At 49.0% G+C, this 20,146-nt stretch overlaps 1 protein-coding gene across 3 annotated transcripts; it reads right to left on the minus strand.

Annotated features, from left to right (window-relative positions):
- Positions 1 to 486: 486 nt before the first annotated feature.
- PRDM8 (PR/SET domain 8) lies at positions 487 to 19,794 on the minus strand. Of its 3 annotated transcripts, XM_037014873.2 has the most exons (6): positions 19,566 to 19,794; positions 7,946 to 8,184; positions 6,803 to 6,937; positions 4,409 to 4,629; positions 3,223 to 3,454; positions 487 to 2,862 (listed from the first exon to the last, which is right to left on the minus strand). In XM_037014873.2, exons 4-6 carry the CDS (start codon positions 4,625 to 4,627, stop codon positions 1,250 to 1,252), a joined length of 2,064 nt encoding a protein of 687 aa, XP_036870768.1. In that variant the 5' UTR covers positions 4,628 to 4,629; positions 6,803 to 6,937; positions 7,946 to 8,184; positions 19,566 to 19,794; the 3' UTR covers positions 487 to 1,249. The 3 variants fall into 3 exon arrangements, with proteins under 3 accessions (XP_036870768.1, XP_036870771.1, XP_036870770.1); XM_037014876.2 differs by lacking the exons at positions 7,946 to 8,184; positions 19,566 to 19,794 and having other exon boundaries at positions 487 to 2,859; positions 6,803 to 7,064; XM_037014875.2 differs by lacking the exons at positions 6,803 to 6,937; positions 7,946 to 8,184; positions 19,566 to 19,794 and having other exon boundaries at positions 4,409 to 4,640.
- Positions 19,795 to 20,146: the final 352 nt, after the last annotated feature.

Genomic DNA, 20,146 nt, shown 5'->3' on the forward strand with positions numbered 1-20,146 from the left:
CTCCTCAGTTTCTACAGAAACCCCTGGTTTCTTAATGGGTAATTATAGAATGCTGCAGGGTTCTAGAGCAGAATACTTTTCTATGTCGACATCACAAGTAGAACTGAAATGGGCTTTTTATCTGGTTTCCCTGATCCAGGCCTGGAAGTTGTTTGTCTCTGGCCACTTTTGCAGATGCTAATTACTGTGCTGCTAAAAAGAATGCTGATATTCCAGTGATAGGTTCACTTAATGGCAGACATCTTTGTCTAAATGATTTGTCTTTTGATCAGGAAGCGCCACACTTTCCAGCTAAAGATTTTCCAAATAATAATCAAACCTTGGCTTCTTACTTCTAGACTCAAAATTGGCTTAAATAAATGCAAATGGAGCAGGATTTATCATCCCTCTTTTCCGCAATCTCTTCTTTTCAGGGACTTAATGAAAATAGAATCTACTCAAAATGTAGCCCTTAGCAACAAATTTTTTTTAACACTTTCCAAATAATAGCTTCGAAGAAAATAGTCATTTATTGTCAAAGCATCCAACATACCTGGATAATCTATAAAGGTTAATAAATCTTTCCAGGGGTAAAAGAAACACATAACTATTCAGACTCCATTTCACTGGCACAAAATTACACTTTGTATTAAAAGGAAATACATATTTACATAATGATGACATTCTTCATTGAAGTCCATAATCATTTCATAATGCATGCACTTACCCCTGGAAACTTAAATTGGTAACCCCCTTTTTATTTGTTTTGTTCATTTTTGTAAGAACACAACCTGTCATCAAGAAATGCAGAAAGCATGTCAGCCTCCTCCTTTACTTTATATCTAAAATAAATTTTGTCCTTACATTATAATTATTACATCTAAACTGTAAGTGCTTAATAATTTAAGTAGAAACATGACAAATGCATCAATATGTTGCAATATATGACATTTTAAAAAATGTACCTTTGTTTTGGGAAAGTGAAAATGCGTGCACTCAAAAGAAAACTCCTCAAACCCACCCAATCAAAAATCCACCACCCTGTCTCGTGTGTGTGTGTGTGTGTGTGTGTGTGTGTGTGTGTGTGAGAGAGTAGGTCACATTCGATGAAAAGGCTGTGGGCGGGGTGGAGGGGAGTTGCGGTTTGTGTTTCTATCTGTCTCTCTGGGGCAGTGTTTCGGGTCACAGGTAGATGGTAGATGACCTCGCGGGTTTGTTCCTGCAGGTGGCTTGGCTGTGCGTGTGCGCTCATGAAAAGTTGGAGTCCTTGTCAATTATGCGAGGTCATGTGCCTGGAAAGGTGGTGGCGCTCCCTGAAGGACTCGTTGCAAATGGGGCACTTGAGTTTCTCCTCCCGCCGCCTCTTCACGAGGGGCTCCATGGCGTACTCCTTTTTGTGATGCGACCTCATGTGGTACACCAGGTCGGAGGTCATGCGGAAGGAGGCATTGCACTTGGCGCACCAGTTCTGCGCGGGCAGACACAGCGAGGTGAAGGAGGGCGGCAGCAGCGTGAGCGCCGAGGGCAGCTGCAGTTGTAGGGGCCCCGCGGCCGCGGCCGCCGCGGCCGCCGCGGCTGCGGAGCTCTTAGGCCAGAAGGCCGTGGCGTAGAGGAAGGGGTTCTGTTTGGGCAGGCCGCCGCCGCCGCCGCTCGGCAGGGCCCCGCAACCTCCGTTCAGGTCCGCCGCCCCCTGCAGCTTCACGGCCAGAGGGTCGGCGGCAGCGGCGTAGAGTCTGGTGGGGCCCACTGCGTCGCCGGGGTGGCACTGCTCGAGCGCGCTCAGCTTCTGGCCCAGCACCAGCGGGGACAGCTGCGAGAAGGAGCGCGCCGGCTGCGAGAAGGCGCTTTTGCGCTCGTCCGACGCGGCTCCCTGGCCGCCGGCCGCACCGCCAGCGACCCCGGCGCTCGCACTGACCCCCGCGCCGGCGCCCCCCGCGCCGCCCAGCTGCGGCACCGAGGTGAAGGCGCTGCCCCGCGCCGGGCTGCCGCTCTCCAGCCGGCTGGGCAGCGGACCCCCAGGCCGCGGGCCCAGCACCTTCTCCGAGCCTGCGGGCGATGCGGCCACGGGCGTGCAGGAACCGCCGCCGCCGGAGTCCTGGTCCTCGGCAGAGGCGCCCCCGCCGTCGGCGGCTGCCTCCTCCTGCAGCCCTGGCCCTCGGGCAGCCTTCTTCACCTCCACGAAGGCGCTGCGCTTCGCCTCGCCCGTCTCGGGGCTGGGCGGCGCGAAGAGGCGGCCGTTCTCCTCCAGGCTGAAATAGCTGCCCGAGGCGCGGTACTGCTGCGGCGTGCACACCAAGTCCTCCTTGGAGGCGGGCAGGGGCCGCTCGGGGAAGCGGCCCCGGCCCCCGACCAGCCCCGCGCCGCCGCCGCCGCCCACCGCCGCCGCCGCCTCCTCCTCCGAGAATTTCCTCTTGGCTTTGCCGCAGCCGGTGGCGTTGCCGTCGGGACTCAGCTCCGCCTCCTGGTGGCCGCCGGCGCTGCTGCCGCTGCTGAGGCTCTGAACTGGGGAGCGGCTGCTGCCTCCCCCGGAATTTTCCAGCTCGCGGGCCAGGTTATGAAAATCCGTGGAGGGCTTCGCGCTGCCGCCGCCGCCAGCCGCGGGTAGGTTAATGCCCTCGGGGGAGGAGGCCGGGTAGTGATGGAGAGGGCCAGCTTTGCAGAACTTGGGGCCGGGACCCAAGGGTGCCTCCTGTTGCTGCTGGTCCTTGCCACCGCCGCCTCCCCCGTGATCCTTGGTGCCCACGCCGCCGCCTTGCTCGTCTTGAGGGCTCATGTCGGCGCTGTGAAGTCTCTTGGGGCAGCGGAAGCGCAGATGCGCCACATAAGGGAACTCAAACTGGAAACGTTGGCTGCATTCCAGGCATGTGTAAGGGGACGACCCTGCTTAGTGAGAAAACACCACACACACGCACACCATATGATTACTCAGCGTCGTCTCGGGGCCAGCTTGCCATCATCCCCTTTACAAATCCGCCTTCATCTCTCAGGAGCTGAATGCCTGAGAAAGAATATCCTGTCTGGCCCAACCTCACTTTCCCTCCTGGTTTGGGGGAGTGCAGTAACTGAGCCAAGGATTCCCCGATTTATCCTCATCTGTCCCACCTTCATTTCGGACAATCTCTTAGGAGTTTCCGGTGAGAAGCCCAATGGGAGGAAAGGCGCGCCCACAGTGAGCGCCCGGAAGCTCCCTGCGTCTCTCCCTGGCTAACTAAGGGCCCATTCGCAGGTCCCGAGCCAACCTACCATTCATTTTGCTGTGGGATCTAGAGGGGCAGAGCAAGAGTAAGTCAGTCAGTTCTTTCCCGTACCAAACTAGTAACTCCTCGTCTTTGGCAATCCTGCGGAGAGAGCGGTAAAACAGCTGTCCGTTTTTTATATAGGCTTCAAGGTTCTGCTCTTCTTTATCTCTGGCTGATTGGACAAGACGCAGCCACATGAGACCTTCTGAGGAACCATTTGCCGCTGAGGTGTCTACCTACAGTTTAGAAAAAGAAAGAATTCAAGAAGATAGAAAGTGGAAGAGGGAAACTTGTGAGAGAATGAAACCAGAGGAACCAGGACCAAAGAATTATCTGAAATCACACTTCCAAAACCTGATCCAAGTTAGCACCCATTCTGGTGTTTGTAACCAGCAGGCAAGATAACCATCCTTTGAAAAACTGCATCAATCACATAGTTTAAGTAGTTGTTTTATATTTTGGTTGAATATCAGATTTCTTCTTACAATTCAAACTAGTATTAATCACTTGAAAATTTACCTCTGAATCATCCCACATTACAAAAGTGTGGGGACTTCTGTTTGTTTTCGAAGTAAAAAGAAAGCTTAGATCTAAGAAATTGTTCTATAGCATTGACTCATCTTCCTAATTTTGACTTAAACAATAATAGTTTTTCTTTGTAAAGAAACACTAGGAAGCGAGGGAACTTTATCTTCCAACTCAAACATATGGAATAATGATGTTTTATTGTCAAACCATGAACCTCTTTAAGTGTAAACTCTGGGCACTATCTGGCATTATTGGAAAAAGTAACATTTAGGGCAAGAGGAGGCCTCCTAGGGTGGAAGGCAAATGCATCCAATACTTAAAAGTACTTACAGAAAGTACTTAGTATGCAGATAGCCTCATCCCTCTTGAAATCTCCCCAAGAATTAAGTAAGTTATGTTCAGCACCAGGAAAGCCCAGAACTGAGGCACTGATTTAGATCTGACATTCCAGATGAAATTTCGTCTTCTTTTCCAGAAAATCAGTTGAGAATAAGTTGAGTTCAATTTTCCTTTTCTAATTTTTGGTGTGTAAAATAGGATATCTCATGTTATTGCATTTTCTACATTCAAAACTTGTCTCATCTTGTCATTAGAATGATTTCGTAGTCCATTTCCAACAGGACATTATCCTCATACCCTACAGAGCATCGGCAAGGACTTACCCGGAAGATATAAGGGACTGTTCTCTTGTCGGTGGACTTGAGAGCTATGAAAGCTATGCTGTCATACAGGGAAGTATGGCTCAGGATGCAGGGACCGAATATAGCATTCTCAGGGATGTCGCAGGTGGTGTAAACGCTGGTAAAAATATCTGTCAAACATTGTTGGACAGCCTTGGCATCTCCATCCCAGATGCCTCGCTGGATGCCCGATTCCTCCATCACTGGAGACAGATATACAGGACAACAAAGCGAGTTACATTATTCCTTTTGCCTCTGTGAATCCAGGCAGAATATTTCAACTCTAGACAGAATTTTTGTGAATTTGCCTGACTTTTGCATAGCTCTTGAGAAATAAACCAGTAGCAGATTAAATCTGGTAAAATTTGAAGATGCCAATGTAAGGAGTACTTTCCTTTTCTCTTTTTTTTTTCTTTTTAATAATTGGAATAGTGGAAGCTCAGAGTGTACTCCCTGCTTGGGAGAAAGAAAACAAGGCAGATCGTTTTTGCATTACCTAGCGAGAGGATGGGATAAGATTGGGGGGAATGTGGGGAGAACAATAGGATTTTTTACTAGACTATAGACTTCCCTGACTGAAAGAAACTTCTAACCCTTGTTGGGAGACAGCACCTAGCCTCTCCTCTCAAGTATTGAACTGGGTGCTTGGGAGCTGATTTTTTTTTTCTTTCAAAGAGGGGAGCAGCATTCGCAAGCAGGCAGAGACAGCCAAGCATGGCGAATGGATTTCAAGTAGAGTGTCAGGGCCACTGATTCCCTGTCAGCTAACCTTTCTCTGCAGCCTACAAGAGGGGACGTATGTCTGCTCATTACCATAATCCAACACTGTAACTCCGAGGCTTTAATTAAAAGCAGCAAGCGGAGGTAATTATTATTTTTTTGACATGCTTATTTATGGATGAGGGTGAATCCCAGTTACCTTGTTATACAAGGGGTGAATTGAGCCACATGTGCCTCATGAAGTGAGCAGGTACAGGGCAGGCCTGAATTGTTCCCATCTGAAATACCACGTGTGTAATGACTGGTGAATTCTCGCTTCCCCAGATACGACCCTGTCTGGGCTACAGGGGGCAGTCCACTTGAGTAGACCTGGGTGGGCTCTCCAGCTGTTTAATCCCCAGCGATTTAGAAAGTAATACCCCAATAGAGGTTCCTCTATTAAGCTGTCAGAAAGAGACATTTTCCTTCTTTTGCCACTGGACACCCCCTAGAAGACTTACCATTTTTAAAAAAACCCAGATATTTAAATTTAAACTGGCTTTGAGCTAACTGCATTGTTCACTCTGATTAAAAGATACCCCCAAGTTGGTTTTTCCCTAATAACTTCACCAGATGTAGTGATGTATGTTTGTTTTGTATAATTTAAGTAGCAGGAAAGAGTAGATGCAATTCTTTTCCTGAGAATATTATGGAATATTAATAATGTCCATTTTTTATTACTATTAACCAACAAGGTACTGCTTTTTTTCTTTCCAGCTAACAGAGGATGAAACTTTGGTTTTTCCATTCACTCTGCTACATACTCCGAATGTCAAGTATTGGGCTGTATCTGCCAGACAGAAATAAGAGAAAATATCCATAAAGTGGAAACTTACTTTATTATGCCACAGCATCTGTCCCTGGTCATTTTTACCCCTCACATGGTAGCTTTTCTGATGTCCGATTGCAATTTAAATACATTTTTTTAAAACCCTCAGAACTCTCATCTTTTTTTCCAACGGAATTCTCTTCTCCCCTTTTCAATTTCCTCAATTCAGCGATTTATGTCCCAATTTCTCTTTTCCTTTTAAGCCTTTCACACAAGCGTTTCATTGTGCCGGGAGGTCACCCCGTCACTTCGGGCAACAGCAGGGACACAATCATTAAAATGCGGTTCTACCTAGCAAAACGGCGAAAAGCCCCTCGCTCCGCCGCGTTAATGGGGGTCCGCGTCGCGGCGGCGGCGGCGGCCACAAGCCTGGAGCTGGCCACGGTAACCTCTGGGCGAGAGCCTGGGCTTGCTGTCCGCGCACGGTCGCCTTTGCTACCAACCTTCCACAGCTCTGCATCCTCCTCTAGGCCCCGGGTTCTCCTCCGTCCCAGGACTCCTCCCCAGAGCTAGCAGGGCTCGCCGAAAGCCCGTGGCGCCGCCGGCCTCTCGCCCTCCAGTAGGCAGGCATTGTCTGGCGGCCGCGCGCTCCCCACTCCTTGCTTCTCCAGCAAAGTGCTCCCCACCCGCTCCTCCCTTTGTATAATGTTACTTGCAGTAGAGATCCCCTCAACAATTACCCCCTCCCCCTTCTGGATATTGAGGGGACGGAGGACAAAATTTTCCACTTTCCCTACCAAACCTGCCTCCTTCCCATCCCCCTCCAACCTCAATGCAAATAGACTTACCAGGAATAAGGTCAGGACCGAATCGCCCAAATAAGGCCACCTGGAACTAGGAGATACGATGGAGTGTTCTTTTGCTTATTGTATCAGTGCATTTCCATGTCAAGAGGTGTTTGTATTTCCGTCTTGTAGATCTGCCTAAAGAGAGGAGAGATAGATATGAAGAGATGGGGAGAGTAAGAGAGAGAGAGAGCGAGCGAGCAGAGTTGTACAGATGGACCCGATGCAGTGACTGACTGGCACGCAGACACACACTTTTTGTTTGCTGCACATAATCTGCCCAATGACGCGTGACAGCCCACGTCCCCTCCCTTTAACTCTTTGCTGGGCTGGGCGCTCCCTCCGGCGCCGCCTGCCTCGCAGCCGTCTCTCCGGCCTGCCGGCGCCCTGCAGGTCCTGAGCGCCTTCCCCAAGTGGCAACGCCTGTCTGAGTGCGCCCTGGCTGCCTCTTCCTAAAGCTTCGGGCCTCTGGGAATGTCAGGAGGGGAGAAATCAGCTTCGGGGGCGAAAGGGGGAGTACCAACAGACTAGAGAGAGCCTTTTCCCATTTCTCTGGGCACCGGGAGGACCTCTGGCAGAGACCTGGCCACCCAGCGCGCGCACGGACCCCGCGCGCAGTCCCCGAGACCGAGTTCTGTGAACCCGAGGAGGGTTGCAAATTAGCCCCGAGGGATTCTCCGGCCGCGCAGCTAGCTGCCGCTGATTTGCACCGCTCGTTGCCTGGCGGGGGGTCCGAGGTGTGGGAGGATAAACCAACACCATCTCTCTCCTGGAGTACTCTCACTACCAAGCCCTTCCGACTAAGATTCAGAAAGGATGAGCTTTGGTGAGAACTTGGCTCCGTCTTCCCCTGAACGCTGACATGGGGTAAGGAGGATGGAGTTGGGGACGCCGCCAGACCTCGCACGGGGATGTACAGGATCTCCCGGTCCCAGGACACAAGTACCTGAGCGGGGGAATGGGTGACGGGGAGATGGATGGGGGGAGCCCAGGTTACTGGATTCGAGCTGCTCCTGCTCTTCTCCCCTCTGCCTCTGCCCGGAGCGTTCTGCTAAGTCCCCGAGGGGATTCCATGTTGGGGGCGGCCTGTATTCTAGGACCTCGGGGTGGAGTTGGGGATGGGTGAGTCAAAGTAAAAATTATTACAGAGATGGGCTCCATGAGGGCTTTTCACGTCCAGCGGAAGAGTGGAAGCAGTTGCCGCCGTCGTCTCGGGAGCCTCGTTTGTGCGCTAAGCCACTTAGAGGCGCTGGCCTGCCCCTTTAGTGCAGCAGCTGATGCTAATGGCTTGAGGACTTTAACAGGCTGAAAGTTGTCTCGTTCAACAGGGGCCGGAAGACATTTTAGCTGGGAGACTTCGGGGTTCTTTTCACCTTTCGACTCTCCTAAGGGAAGAAAGACCTTTGAGTGGTGTAGAAGGTTCCGCTCCCTCAGCCCCACCCACACCACCAATACATTGAAGAGAGCAATCTGTTAGCTTTAGGATAAATCGGACAGTGTAGTCAGCTCAGGTGGATGAAGCAGAAACACGACTTAATGAGGAGTCAGCCTCGTTTTTATCCAGTGTTGAAATGAGGTAAGTGGATTGGGGGACAGCAAACAGCAATTTAAAAGGAAAAGGTGTGGATAATGTCCGTTCGATCCTCTCACAGCTCTGAGACATCCCTCCAAACCCAGCAGGGCAGTGAGTCACTGAGTGTCTTTCCTTGTGGTGCCTGGGATCGGTGCCTGGGATTCAAGGAGGGGGAGGGAAGGATTTTGCTGAGGAGAAACTTAAAATGTCCGAAGAATTTCCCACTAAGTGAGTTCTCTTCTCTTTGGTCTCTCTCTCTCTCTCTCTCTCTCTCTCTCTCTCTCTCTCTCTCTCTCTCTCTCTCACACACACACACACACACACACACACACACACACACACACACACACACACACAAGGGCTTATTTAAAGGAAGGGTAGGAAAATTAGAAATACCACAAGAATTGCCTCAAACAGCTGTAAAATAATCCACAAGGTTGAAGACAATGTAGTGGCCAGACATTTAAGTAGATTCAGACAAGAAAAGGAAAAAGGGCTGGAGAGGCACAAGGGTAAACAACAGCAAGTTAAGATAAAGAAGTAGCCATAAGAGAGCAGTCTCTGAGGAACTACAGCATGACAAAATGAAGGTGTGTGTTTAAGTCTGTGTACCTAATACCACTAAACCATTGAACAGAATACTCCTTAGAGCCTTATTTTCCTGTTGCTTAGTTTACATTTCCCAAGAAAAGTCACCTTTCCATGCAAGCCACTTAAAGAACTCCTCTTACACATTATAAAAAGAAAAGCATTCACTCCAGAATGTGGGCATTTAGAAAATCTTAAACTCTAAATGGAACGCACTTATATTCTGTGGCCTTTCCTTTCTTAGAGAGGGCACTTAGACTATGGTCTCCTTGAAGTACTGAAACCTAGACTTCGGTTTGTATAAAATAAGGAATGTTTGTGGTTCTTAAATTGGGAGTAGGAAAGCTTGGCCTTCCAAATTTAGAGCTAGAAAATAGCTAAGATTGTATATATCAAGGAAGGAAGAGATTTATTGAGAATCTGGCCGTCAAATATTTCCTCTCACACTTTTCTGTCCTCTAATTAGATTTACCTACTCATTTTACATAAAATTCCCAAAATAAAACAATTTCAAACATTTTATGAATCCAAACACCTCTTTGTCATATGAATGAAATGACTGACAAAATAATAAGGGTAAAATTAAGTTTGAAATTCCTATTTTGAGGGTTTTCCAGTATTTTAAGTGGCAACATTTTTGCTTGGTAACATGAATGGTCTTAATGACAATCATTAATAGAAGGTAAATAAAATTTAGAAGTTGCTTTTATTTCCCTAGAAATTTATGGGCTAAAATGATGTATAAACTACTTTGAAATCACTATGTATTATTACTGGAATTCACTGATACTAAATGAAGGGTTGAGACATTCATTCAGCTTCAAACAGTACTATAATAATGTATTTCAGTTAATAGTTTTATCTAATATGCATTAAACAATGGGTTTATGCATGTATTTTAAGCTCTTTTCCCTGGGATTTTATTTCAATCAGATGGTTAGAGGGATGACATTGAAGAGTGAGGGTTTGCTTGCCTTTCTCCTCTTTAGCAAAGCTTCTTGCAGTTTTGGCAAAAATACATGTATAGATAACTGCAGCATTGTTTTGGCAGAGAAGGCTGGAGAGAGGCTGATGAATGATTTCTGAAGTGATGCCCTTTATGACCTAAGTGAGAGGGTGAAGACAGGGTAAGAAAGGACACTTGATTCTTAGAGAGTATTAGAATGGAAATACTGTTTCTTCTCCCAGGGTAGAGAAATGGGGCCCCAAATAGCTCAACTTCTGTGAGAGGAGGCAGGTGAAGTCCCTAAGAATAACTCACTTAAAAGGATTATTATCCTGTAAGAATAAAAACACACTTTTTCTTTTTCTTTCTCTCCCTTTTTAGGTCCTGGTTCATTCTCCTCTAATCGTATTTCCAAAGCACTAGACCAACAAAGGCTTAGTTGTCAAGATATACACACATACACACATACATGCATATGTGGCATTCATGGGGAAAGGAAAACACCCAGAAGAGAAGAGGATGCCACCAAAGCACAAGGTGGAGACTTTTCCTAAGCATATTCATCTCCATCACGGAGGTCTCTTGAAGGGGCTGTGAGGGTTGGGAAAAGCAGAGAATGGAACTCCATGGAGGCATTTCCTAGCCTCCCCGTGGGGAGTAAGGAACTTTCCAAGGGAAAAGTGAGAGGCAAGAAGACTTACTGAGCTGGATAAGGGTTTACAGGGGTTGGAGGGGCACTTTGTGTTGTATAAGTACACATGGCAAACTCAGTTTGGATCTTTGCTCACCTAGGTATTACAGTGGTTCATTAGGTGATTATGAGTGTTTCCCAGGCTGGTCCTAAGACAGCCAGAGACTCGATGAATGGATAATGTGCAGCCTGTGAGAAGGGACTCCAGGCTCCCAAGTGCAGAGGTCATTACTCTGGACACACCTTTTTCTCTCCTTGGCTTTTCTTCTTTCTTAATAAATAGTAGCTGTTTTAATGCCACTGCTGATACTATGGCTATTGTCATTATGATTATAACCTACTTCTCTCGAGCTTAAAACCTTCTCTCTGAGGGATCTCAAGTTCCACTTGCACTTCTGTTAGAATTCAGCTGTGAGCTGGATCATCTTTGAGAGCTTTGTGTGATTCATTTACTTTCCTGGATCTGAGTTGTAGTCCACTGGCGTAAGGGCTTCTAAGTATGGATTAGCAAACTGAGGTGATACTGAAGACAACTACCACAGATCTGAAATCAGTGACTCATGCTTGACTATATATGAGTGTGACCTGTGAACCAGATCCAATACTCAGCATCCTGACCCCCTGGATTCTCCCAGCTTTCATACTCTTCCCCAGATGAGTATCTAGAGAGCTGCAAGGAATATCCCAGTTTCCTGTCAAATCCACAGGTTTTAAAGTCCTTCCTAGACACCACAGCCACTGAACAGATCTCAGTGGGACAAATAGGATGTGAGGGAAAAAATGTAGGCAGGGCCCTAGTCAGCCACCCTGAATCTCCTCACCACTCGAGCCAGGCTCTCCAGAGAGACTAGGGACCAAGGGGTGTTCAGCAGTCTCAAAAGGGAGGGAACAGATTTGAGAAGACTGACTAGACCTTAGGAATGTCACTGACTTGAGAGGCTCTGCATCAAATTCCTTTACACAGCCAGAAGGGACATTATCCCAACTCTCAGTACCGGAGTTCCACCTCTTTTCCTCTATTTTAGGCTGTGTATAATTCCTTAAAAAGAGAGGCACTAAGTGGAACACAGTGGTTTCATGGTGGGTAGATTGGATTTCCTTGTATCTGATTCCATCTAGCCCTCTGATGTATACACTTAGATTCTAAATTGGGCTGCTGGGGAATGAACAGCATAAAGCATCCCTCTCCTGGGAGAGGGTCTAGGCAGAATGCACACATGCCCAGGACATTCTAGCTTGGAATTTGTCCATGGAATACTTTCCTAAGCCTAAGAAGAGAGACAGACATCTGATTTTCTCTAAGAAAAAGAGAGGGGAAAAAAGAAAAGAAATGAAAAGGATTTGGGGAGCAGATTTCAATTTAGTAATCACAATAGTGACGACTCACATTGCTTTATTAGAGCCTTAAAAATATAATTTCTTCCCAAACTATGGTGACTTATCCAAACTGCTCCCCTAGACATGCTGTAAATCAGACTATTTGAGTGAAAACCATCCTTCATGATTTAAATTAAAATAAACTGGTCAGATTTAACCCAGGGGTATTAATCTAGTGTCAAAGAGGGAATGTCTCCTTAAGCGTATGGGAAGCTTATAGCTTTTAAGAGATTTTCATGACCACCTAAAGACTACTAATGTTAAGTCTTCAATTCTAGTACTTGGAAAAATGGTCTCCCAGAGAATTTAAAGGTCACTTGTTACAAACAATAGTAATAGCATGACCACTAAAAATGATACTGTATTTACATTACAAAGTGGCAGAAATAATAGGCAGGGGGGTTGAAACTTATATTTGTTCTCCTAAATTTGCTTACTGAAAAGCCAATTTCCAAACTGATTTAATAGTCTTCTAGTAATCTAAAAGTAACCAAGGTATAATTTATAATCTCTAAGGTTTAAGGAAAGCCCATATTTAAAAATAATTAATATCCAGATTTCTCAAATGATTCACAAATTCCTAAGAAGAATAAACACATGAATATAAAGACCCGGATGTTGTGGTTTCCTGAAGGCCCAGAATTCAGTGTAGGTCTGAACAACTTGTACCTAATCAGACATGGTGTTGTGTGTGTGTGTGTGTGTGTGTGTGTGTGTGTGTATGTGTGTGTCTTTAAATAGGTGAGGGGTGAGTGTATTTGAAGGTAGCAATTAAAAAAAAACACCTCTCAAGACTGTCACTTTTCTTGATTGCATGTCCTTAAAGTAGCCAGTTCTCCTTGTTGCATGTTTTCATGTAAGGGTGTTCTGAGAAAATAGTTTGTGTGAAGTCATATAGGAGAGCAGTTGAGCCTGGAGAAGAAAAACTGAAGAGAGTTCTAAAGAATAGATTTTTCTACATATGATTAGCATCTAGTACCTTGTCTATGTGATCAGATACACAATCTCATGACATTATCCACATTCTAGAATCAGTTTACATGAGACTAGGAAGTTAATGGTTCCAGACAAATGGGGATGCTCTGAACTAGTGAAAATATCCTGGGGAAAACTGATGTGCTGAAAATGCAGCAGGTTCCATTTCTTATCTATGGGACTAAATTTACTGCTTTTTCTGCAAAGTCACTCACAGTTGAGTTTGGGCCCAATGTTTGGGCAGCAAAGCATGGCACAGAAGTGCCTGCTAGACGCAGACAATTCCTGATGTACAGATTCTCATGTAAATGTCTCAGTGCAGAGAAGGCCAAATGACAGAGCTGGGGCTTCAGTGTAAGTTAATGAACTCTTTGGGAAAAAGTCAGGGAGGTCTCTATCCCAAGAGTATTATGAAGGGCTGACACTGCTCCCACTACTTTTGGGATGTCACCAGGGAGCATTGATCCCTGACACTGAACAGGTTTGGGAAGAAGTCAAGCCACCTTCAGCAAGGGGTCAGTGTTTTAGAAGCAATGTGTGCAAACTATGAATGTAGGGCAAGAAGAGGCCGCATGGCATGCTTGGTGATCCCCCTGACAGCACTGGACTAAGCAGGGAGAAAGCACACAGTTAAGGGCCCACCACTTTTCCATGTTCTCCAGCCTCCTGTTGCTCCCTGGAATTAATGCCAACTCTTGCCTCCTGCTAGACGATCACTTTCTGTGCTCAGAAAGGCATTCTGAGCGCTGGGCTTGCAGGAATAGCAATGCACCTTTTACCACCACTACCTCACCCAACCCCACCCCACCCCCGCACCCTGTGCACCCCAGCCCAGAGGTCTCTTGACACTTTCCCAGGGAATGGGCCTGTGCTCCCAACTCTTACTAGCTGGGCTGCCGAGGGCTGCTTCCTGGGTCGCGGTGAGGACTTAAGAAACAAGGCTGAGCACGTTTGGAAACCCAGTTGCTAAGCAGATGGTAAGGGATTACTTCCAAGAGGTGGGGTTAGTTTCATTTCAGCCCAGGACACCTGAGAGGTCTCAATGCATTCATTAAGGAACATTCTTTTCAGAAGTCTGGAGAACTAACCTAAGAAGGACCAACTCAGGTCACCCACAACTCCATTAGGGGAACCAGACTGCTGGATTCTGAACAGCAGCCCCTGACACTGGGCAGCTAATTTAACCAGCCTGTGCTTCAGGTCTTCATCTGCAAATCAAGGGTAAGGAGAGGAAACTCTCTTCATAAAGTTATTGTGAGGGCTGAGTTATTTAGTAAGCGAAGGGGACAATGTCAAGCACGTAGTAAATACCTATTTCAGCACTATCGTTACTATCAGTAACATGTCTTTGCTTCCTTTGAAGAAAGCTTGGGAATTTGTATTGTGCTCCCTTTTTCAAAGCCACTCCATAAAGCCAAGGATTTCTCAATGTTTCTGTGTGGCTGGAAGGACATGCTGGAGGATTAAAGTAGGCAGGAGTCTGTTCAGGTGTTTAGGGAATCCTTCTACCACCGAAGGAAGGGCCCAAATGTTGCAAGCAGAAGCCGTAATCGCTCCTTTCTTCATGGCAGAGCGAGCAGTGTTCTGCCGGGAGGCTGGGAGATCCGATTTCTATTCCTCATCCTCATGCGAGCGACCTTTCCTTAGAGCTGCTAGCGGAGCCACATAAGGAACTCGCTGCAGTTAGCAAGGCGAGGGCTGAGGCAGGGCGACACCGTTGGACGAAGTCTATGACCGCGCTGCTGGTTAACTGCGGCGGCTAGAATGCCGAGGCCTGGGTGGCCAGAGAAATTTTGGGGACCCGACGGTCAGCCTTGAGATGGGCTCAGGGCCTCCCACTGCGGGCAGCGCAGCGGCTCTGCAGAAGGGCTCAGAAGCCGGCGGGCCTGCGGTGAGATGGGCGGTGCCGGGCCTTCCCCACACACCCAAGTAGGGAGCGTGGCGGGACCAGGACCTACCGGCGCGGGCCTCGCCTGGCCTTCCACACGCGGGCCTCGAAAGGGACGCGTTCCCTCCCGCTGCCGCCTTCAGGCCCAGCCCCCGACGCCCGCGCGCGTGCTGCGCGCGGAGCATTGTGGGCAGCACGGCCGACGGAGCCCCCGGGTACCAGCCCGGGATACGGGGCAGAGCTTCCTCTCTCTAGCCGACACCGCCTGCGCGCAGCCGCAGCCCCGTGTTACATTCGCCCCGCGCCTAGTCTCCAGCTCTTCGAAACCTCCCGCGCGGACAGGGGAACTCGTAATAGAGGTCAGCTGTGGGTTTCTTCTTGCTCTTCTAAGATATGAGAGGCGGTGGTTAAGGGCAAAATTTGGAATCCTAAACACATGTCTGAGTACAGGTCTGCAGTCTGTGTGTCTTTGAGCAATCCCTCAATCTCTCTGAACTTTAGTTTCCTCATTTAGAAAATAACAAAAACATTTGTATCATGGGGTGGCTATGAATATTGCAGGGGCAAGCGTGGGTTTAGCTCCCAGCTGGACCACTTGTTTGGGTTAGTTAGCTCCTCTATGTTTCTGTTTGCTGTGAAGGATGCGGAATCTGTGATCTAGGGATAATAATACTTTACTCAAAGGGTCATAATAATTAAATGTGATAAGCCTGGCAGAGCATTCAGCGTGGCATATAGTAAGAGCCCAGTTAATTATTTAAAGCATCTCAACGCTTGCCACTTTGAAATGCTTGGTAAAAAACCATTTTTAATCTTAGCTCTCCTGCTTCACTTTTTCTCCAGAGAGAAACAAAGTGCAAAGATGCATGTCCATATGTAGGGTGGTAGTGCATGCAGAACTGAGAAGAATTAGCTTGTAGCAGAAGGTTAGATGACAGTTCTGGAAGCTGCATGCCTTTCCTCTTCAGTTTCTAGGGATAAGGTAAAAGAATAGGAAAGGCAAAGAAAAGGAGCTTAGAACATGGAAGATGCTCAATAAATGTTTCTTGAGTTGAAAACACCCTTTCGAATGTTAGGGAGACAAGGAGTCTAACTGAAGTGGGATGGGAGACCCAGGATTGGTATTGGTTTCCATCTGTCCGTGCCTGGCTGCCAGTAGGAGTGGTGGGTGCACTTCTGTGTGACTTTATATTCAGGATCCCAGGAGGGGAAGATCTCAGAGGCAGGGCTAGAAGATAAGGTAGTGTTGCTCTAGGGGAACAGGTTTTGGAGACAGGAGGAGCAAGGGGGTACACCTACTTGCATACGGAGAAGGGATACATCCCTGCAACAGACAGAACATACCTGACTCAAGGAAAGTAAAACTCAGTTGAAGGGAAGAAAAGAAAAAAGATATTGGGGTGAATTATTTTGGAACAAATTAGGCCTCTAGTGGAGGGTTGAATCTGTATATTTTGCAAAGTTTTGCAAATTCAGTTTGGAGTTCAAAAATTTACATTCACAGACTCCCCCATAATCATCCTTACAGCGCATACCCTGTCAGAGTAGGGGAAGCTACCTACACCGCCATATGCCTCATCACTGACCCACTCCTTCAGTACCAGGGTCCGCCTCTGATTTTTCAGATGGGAGCACTTACATCCTTTTTTGTTCTCTATAGATAATAGGATAATGGAGGATGATGTTTTACCGGAAAAACACAGCCCCAAACAGCGTTCAAGAGCATAACCTGCTTTTTTCCTGAGGGCGTAGAATTCTGATACAGCCACAACCTCAGGTGTTTCATAAACTCATGGCTCTCACTACGCTCTCCTCTCAAACCCTGACTAAAAGAGTGCTGTTAGCAGAAAGGAGAATAAAATAAAATAAAACCATTTCCTCAGTGTTTTGACCCTGAGGGCAAAGGAGACAACTGGTGAGAAGGAGCTGCAACTTGGAAAAGATTTATTTTTCCTGGCCATAAATCTCATCCCTTGTTCCTTTGCCCAACGAAGCATGATAAAGTCCTTTTCCATAAAGTATTCAGTATTAGAGCCACAAAGCTCCCCCAATCAGTAGCCATCTGCTTCTACCATAACTGCTGCTCCCGAAGCAGGGAAAGCAGCAGCAGAGAAAGGGCAGCACTGTTAGGCTGCTGGACAAATGAGGAGACTGAATAGCTTTGGTTTTCCTTGTGTATCTGTATCTATAGAGACAGGAGAAGAAAGGCCGCATTATATTGATACAACAATTGTAAAACAAAACACGGAAGAGGCATCTAAAGGGCAATATCGCATGCATCAGGGGTCCCCAGATAAAAGAGGAGCTAACAGATTTATAGAAACCTTTAATTGGTTTTCAATTGAAAGCTAAAGAGGCTGGGGAGAAGCTGTGAAGAGTGGCAAAGTGCACTCCTTCAGCCGTCTGGAAGGCGTGATCGATTTCATAGACGGAGAAAAGAATACGCAACCCGCCGGCGCCTCAGCAAGGGCACCGAGCGACTCTGACTCCGTGTTACTAGCCTTCCTTTTCGGCCAGGGAGTTACGGATACCATAATAAGAGAATCTCGCAAGCTCGCTCTCTCACTCTCCCTCCCCGCCTCCCTTCCTTTTTCCCTTCCTCCATTCGTCCTCCAGACTAGTTAGTGGGCAGATGGAGAGGCAAGGAAAGGATGCAAAAATGAATCTAGCTTAACTCTCCGCGGAAGACATAGACCGCAGCCTAAAAACATCGAGCTTTAAACCTGTTTATCCGCTGGTAGGGAGGCCTATATGAGAGAAAGAGGAGTCCCGCCCTTACCCTTCTCCTATCCTCTCCCTCCTTTTCTAAAATCACAGACGACTGTCCACTAAGTACAGTGAGAAGTCTTTGTGCCCGCCACTGGGTTCATTTCGGAGCAGGTCTCTCCAGTCCGCACTCACCGCGTGCCTTCTCTTAACCCTTTGCTGCGCGGCCAGCGCAGCCCACCGGCCCTGGTTGGCAGTGCCCACCCACAAAGCAGCCCAGTACGTCTGTCCCTTCCTGAGGCTAATTTATTGGCCCGACCCTCCATTATCTTTTTTTGATTTTCTAATTAATCAAAGATAAAAGGCAATGGGGCAAGTTACGATTATGAGGGAATTGAAAGACGGTTTTGAATAAAATAGGAGAAAGGAAATGTAATTAATTGAACAGGAGAGTGAAATCTCAAGTGAGAGGAACAGGCCTCGGGGGGGTCAAACCCTTGACCCTCCGTGTTGCTAGTGGGCCTAGAGCCATCGTAAAGGGACAATTCCCCGAATTAGGTCACTGGGTCCTTAGGTTTAGGAGAAGAGAGAACTGGTTTCCTCTCCGGCTCCCAACTTTACTAGGCACCTGCCGCCCAGCTTCCTCTCCTCTCCTCCCCCACCTCTGCCTAGCAACGCACACTCTGCCGCAGACCCTTAGGAGTTTCGGGACTCCTGCCCAGGGATCCCACTCCACATCAGGAAGGCTTTTTGATTGAAGTGCACCCGCATTAGTGCGCTGAGGAGCCGCAAGTCTCTCAAAGTTTTCCTGTCTTTGACCTTTCTTCTAGGGAGGCTAACTTGTGAAACTGCAGGAAAATAAGTCTTGTAGGTCAAAGATTGCATTAGTTCGTGTACGGGATTAAGAGAGCTCCTGTCTGATGCTGCTTTCCAGAATTACATTTGGAATTAAAAGGCAGGCACAGCACGGGCACACATTTTCTATTCACTGGTGGTTGTGATTAATGTTTCCGAGGGGATTTGTGCTGGGAGCTTATGGAACGTGCTCTCGGGGGACGGATGCCCGACGGTCGCGGCGGAGGAACGAGCAGAGGCTCTGTGGGCACGCGCCAGAGCCCTGGGGATTAGAGCGGACGCCAGAAGCGCGCGGGATGCCAGGCGCCTGGGCTCTTTAGCGCCTCTCCGCCACCCTTGGCCCAACACAGCTGCTGCGGGGGAAAGCAGTGACGATCGTCCGGGGAGGCGGACTTCAGGATTTTTGGGATCTGTGTACGAGGAAGATGCCCTTGAGCGTCTTGACTTTTGGGTGGGAGAAGGGGCTCAGTAGCTCACTGAACGTCAGACCCCCGTCCAGTAAGGGCGAGCTCAGCGTTCAGGGGAGGCGCTCCCAAACGCATCGCTCATTCCCAAACCAAAGAGTCGCCCGGCCTCTGCCTTGATGAGAATAACCTCAATATCCGCGAGCCGCCATTCTTAGGGCTGCTTTCGCAGGCACCCGGGGAGGCGCCTATGGAGAGGAACCAGAGCCTAGGCACAAAATACATCCTCCCTCCCTCTCACAGCCACACAGTGGGCAAACCCTTCCCCAGCGGGGTGAAGGGGCGAGGCGAGAAGAGGAAAGTTCCAGGATGCAAGGGGGGTGGAGGAGGGAAGCAAATAGGAAGTGAGAGAGAAGATGGTAGGGAGAAAAGAAAATGGGGAAGCGGGAGCTTGCAGCTGGTAGGCATTACAGCTCTTCAGCAGAAGGGTCACCTTTCGGGCGTATATACCGCCTTCCACCGGGCTGGGGCGGGACGCCCAGGCAAAGCCCGCCCCCCTGGCAGGTCTGCGGGGCGCTGGGCGCCCCCTCCTGGTGGCTGCTTGGCCGCGCCCCGCGGTCCTGCGGGTGCTCAGGCCCAGCGACGGCTCCACCCGCGGCGCTGACGCGGGGAGAAAAGGGGACGGAGCGCGGGTGTAAGGGTGGTGCGGGAGCGGTCAGGAGCCCCCCAGCCCTCCCAGTGCCCTCCCTGGAGGCTTCCTTACCTGCGGCCTGCAGGACCCTTTCGCCGAGGCCTCAGCTCCCGTGTGCCCATCGGCGGCTGGGCTCCCGTCCCAATTGCAGACTGCGGAGGAGCCCGCCCTCCTCGGAAAGCGGTCTGGATCTCTGCCGCGGCAGCTGGGAGGGAGGGAGCAACTGCCCGCTGCTGCCGGGCCGCGTCTGGGGTCCGCGAACCGAGAGCGAGGAGCCGCCATCTGGAGCTTCGGCAGCGGGCGGGGTGCTGATGCAAGGGAAGGGCCGTGGCAGCTCAGGACAAGGCGGGGGAAGGGTAGAGGTCTGCGCGTGGGAGCGGCTGGAGGGTGTGTGGCGAGAGTGTGTGCGCGGCTGGTATGGCCTCTGGGGAAGAGGAGCAGAGGCCTGCCCCTCTCAAGTCCCCTGAATGCCGGGGCAGTGAGAGCAGGGGACCAGCTCGGGAGTCTCTCCTGCTCCCCGCCAGCCACTACCTGGGGAAGGGGGCCCGAGAGCCTGGTGGGGGGAACCAAAACACTCCTGCACGCGCGCACACCGGCTGTCCATCAGAAGTGGTTTTCTCGTTTCCCTTTCCTCCCACCTCGTCCATCCCACT

This window comes from Manis javanica, chromosome 5 (genome assembly GCF_040802235.1).
Source record: "Manis javanica isolate MJ-LG chromosome 5, MJ_LKY, whole genome shotgun sequence".
NCBI lineage: Eukaryota > Metazoa > Chordata > Mammalia > Pholidota > Manidae > Manis > Manis javanica.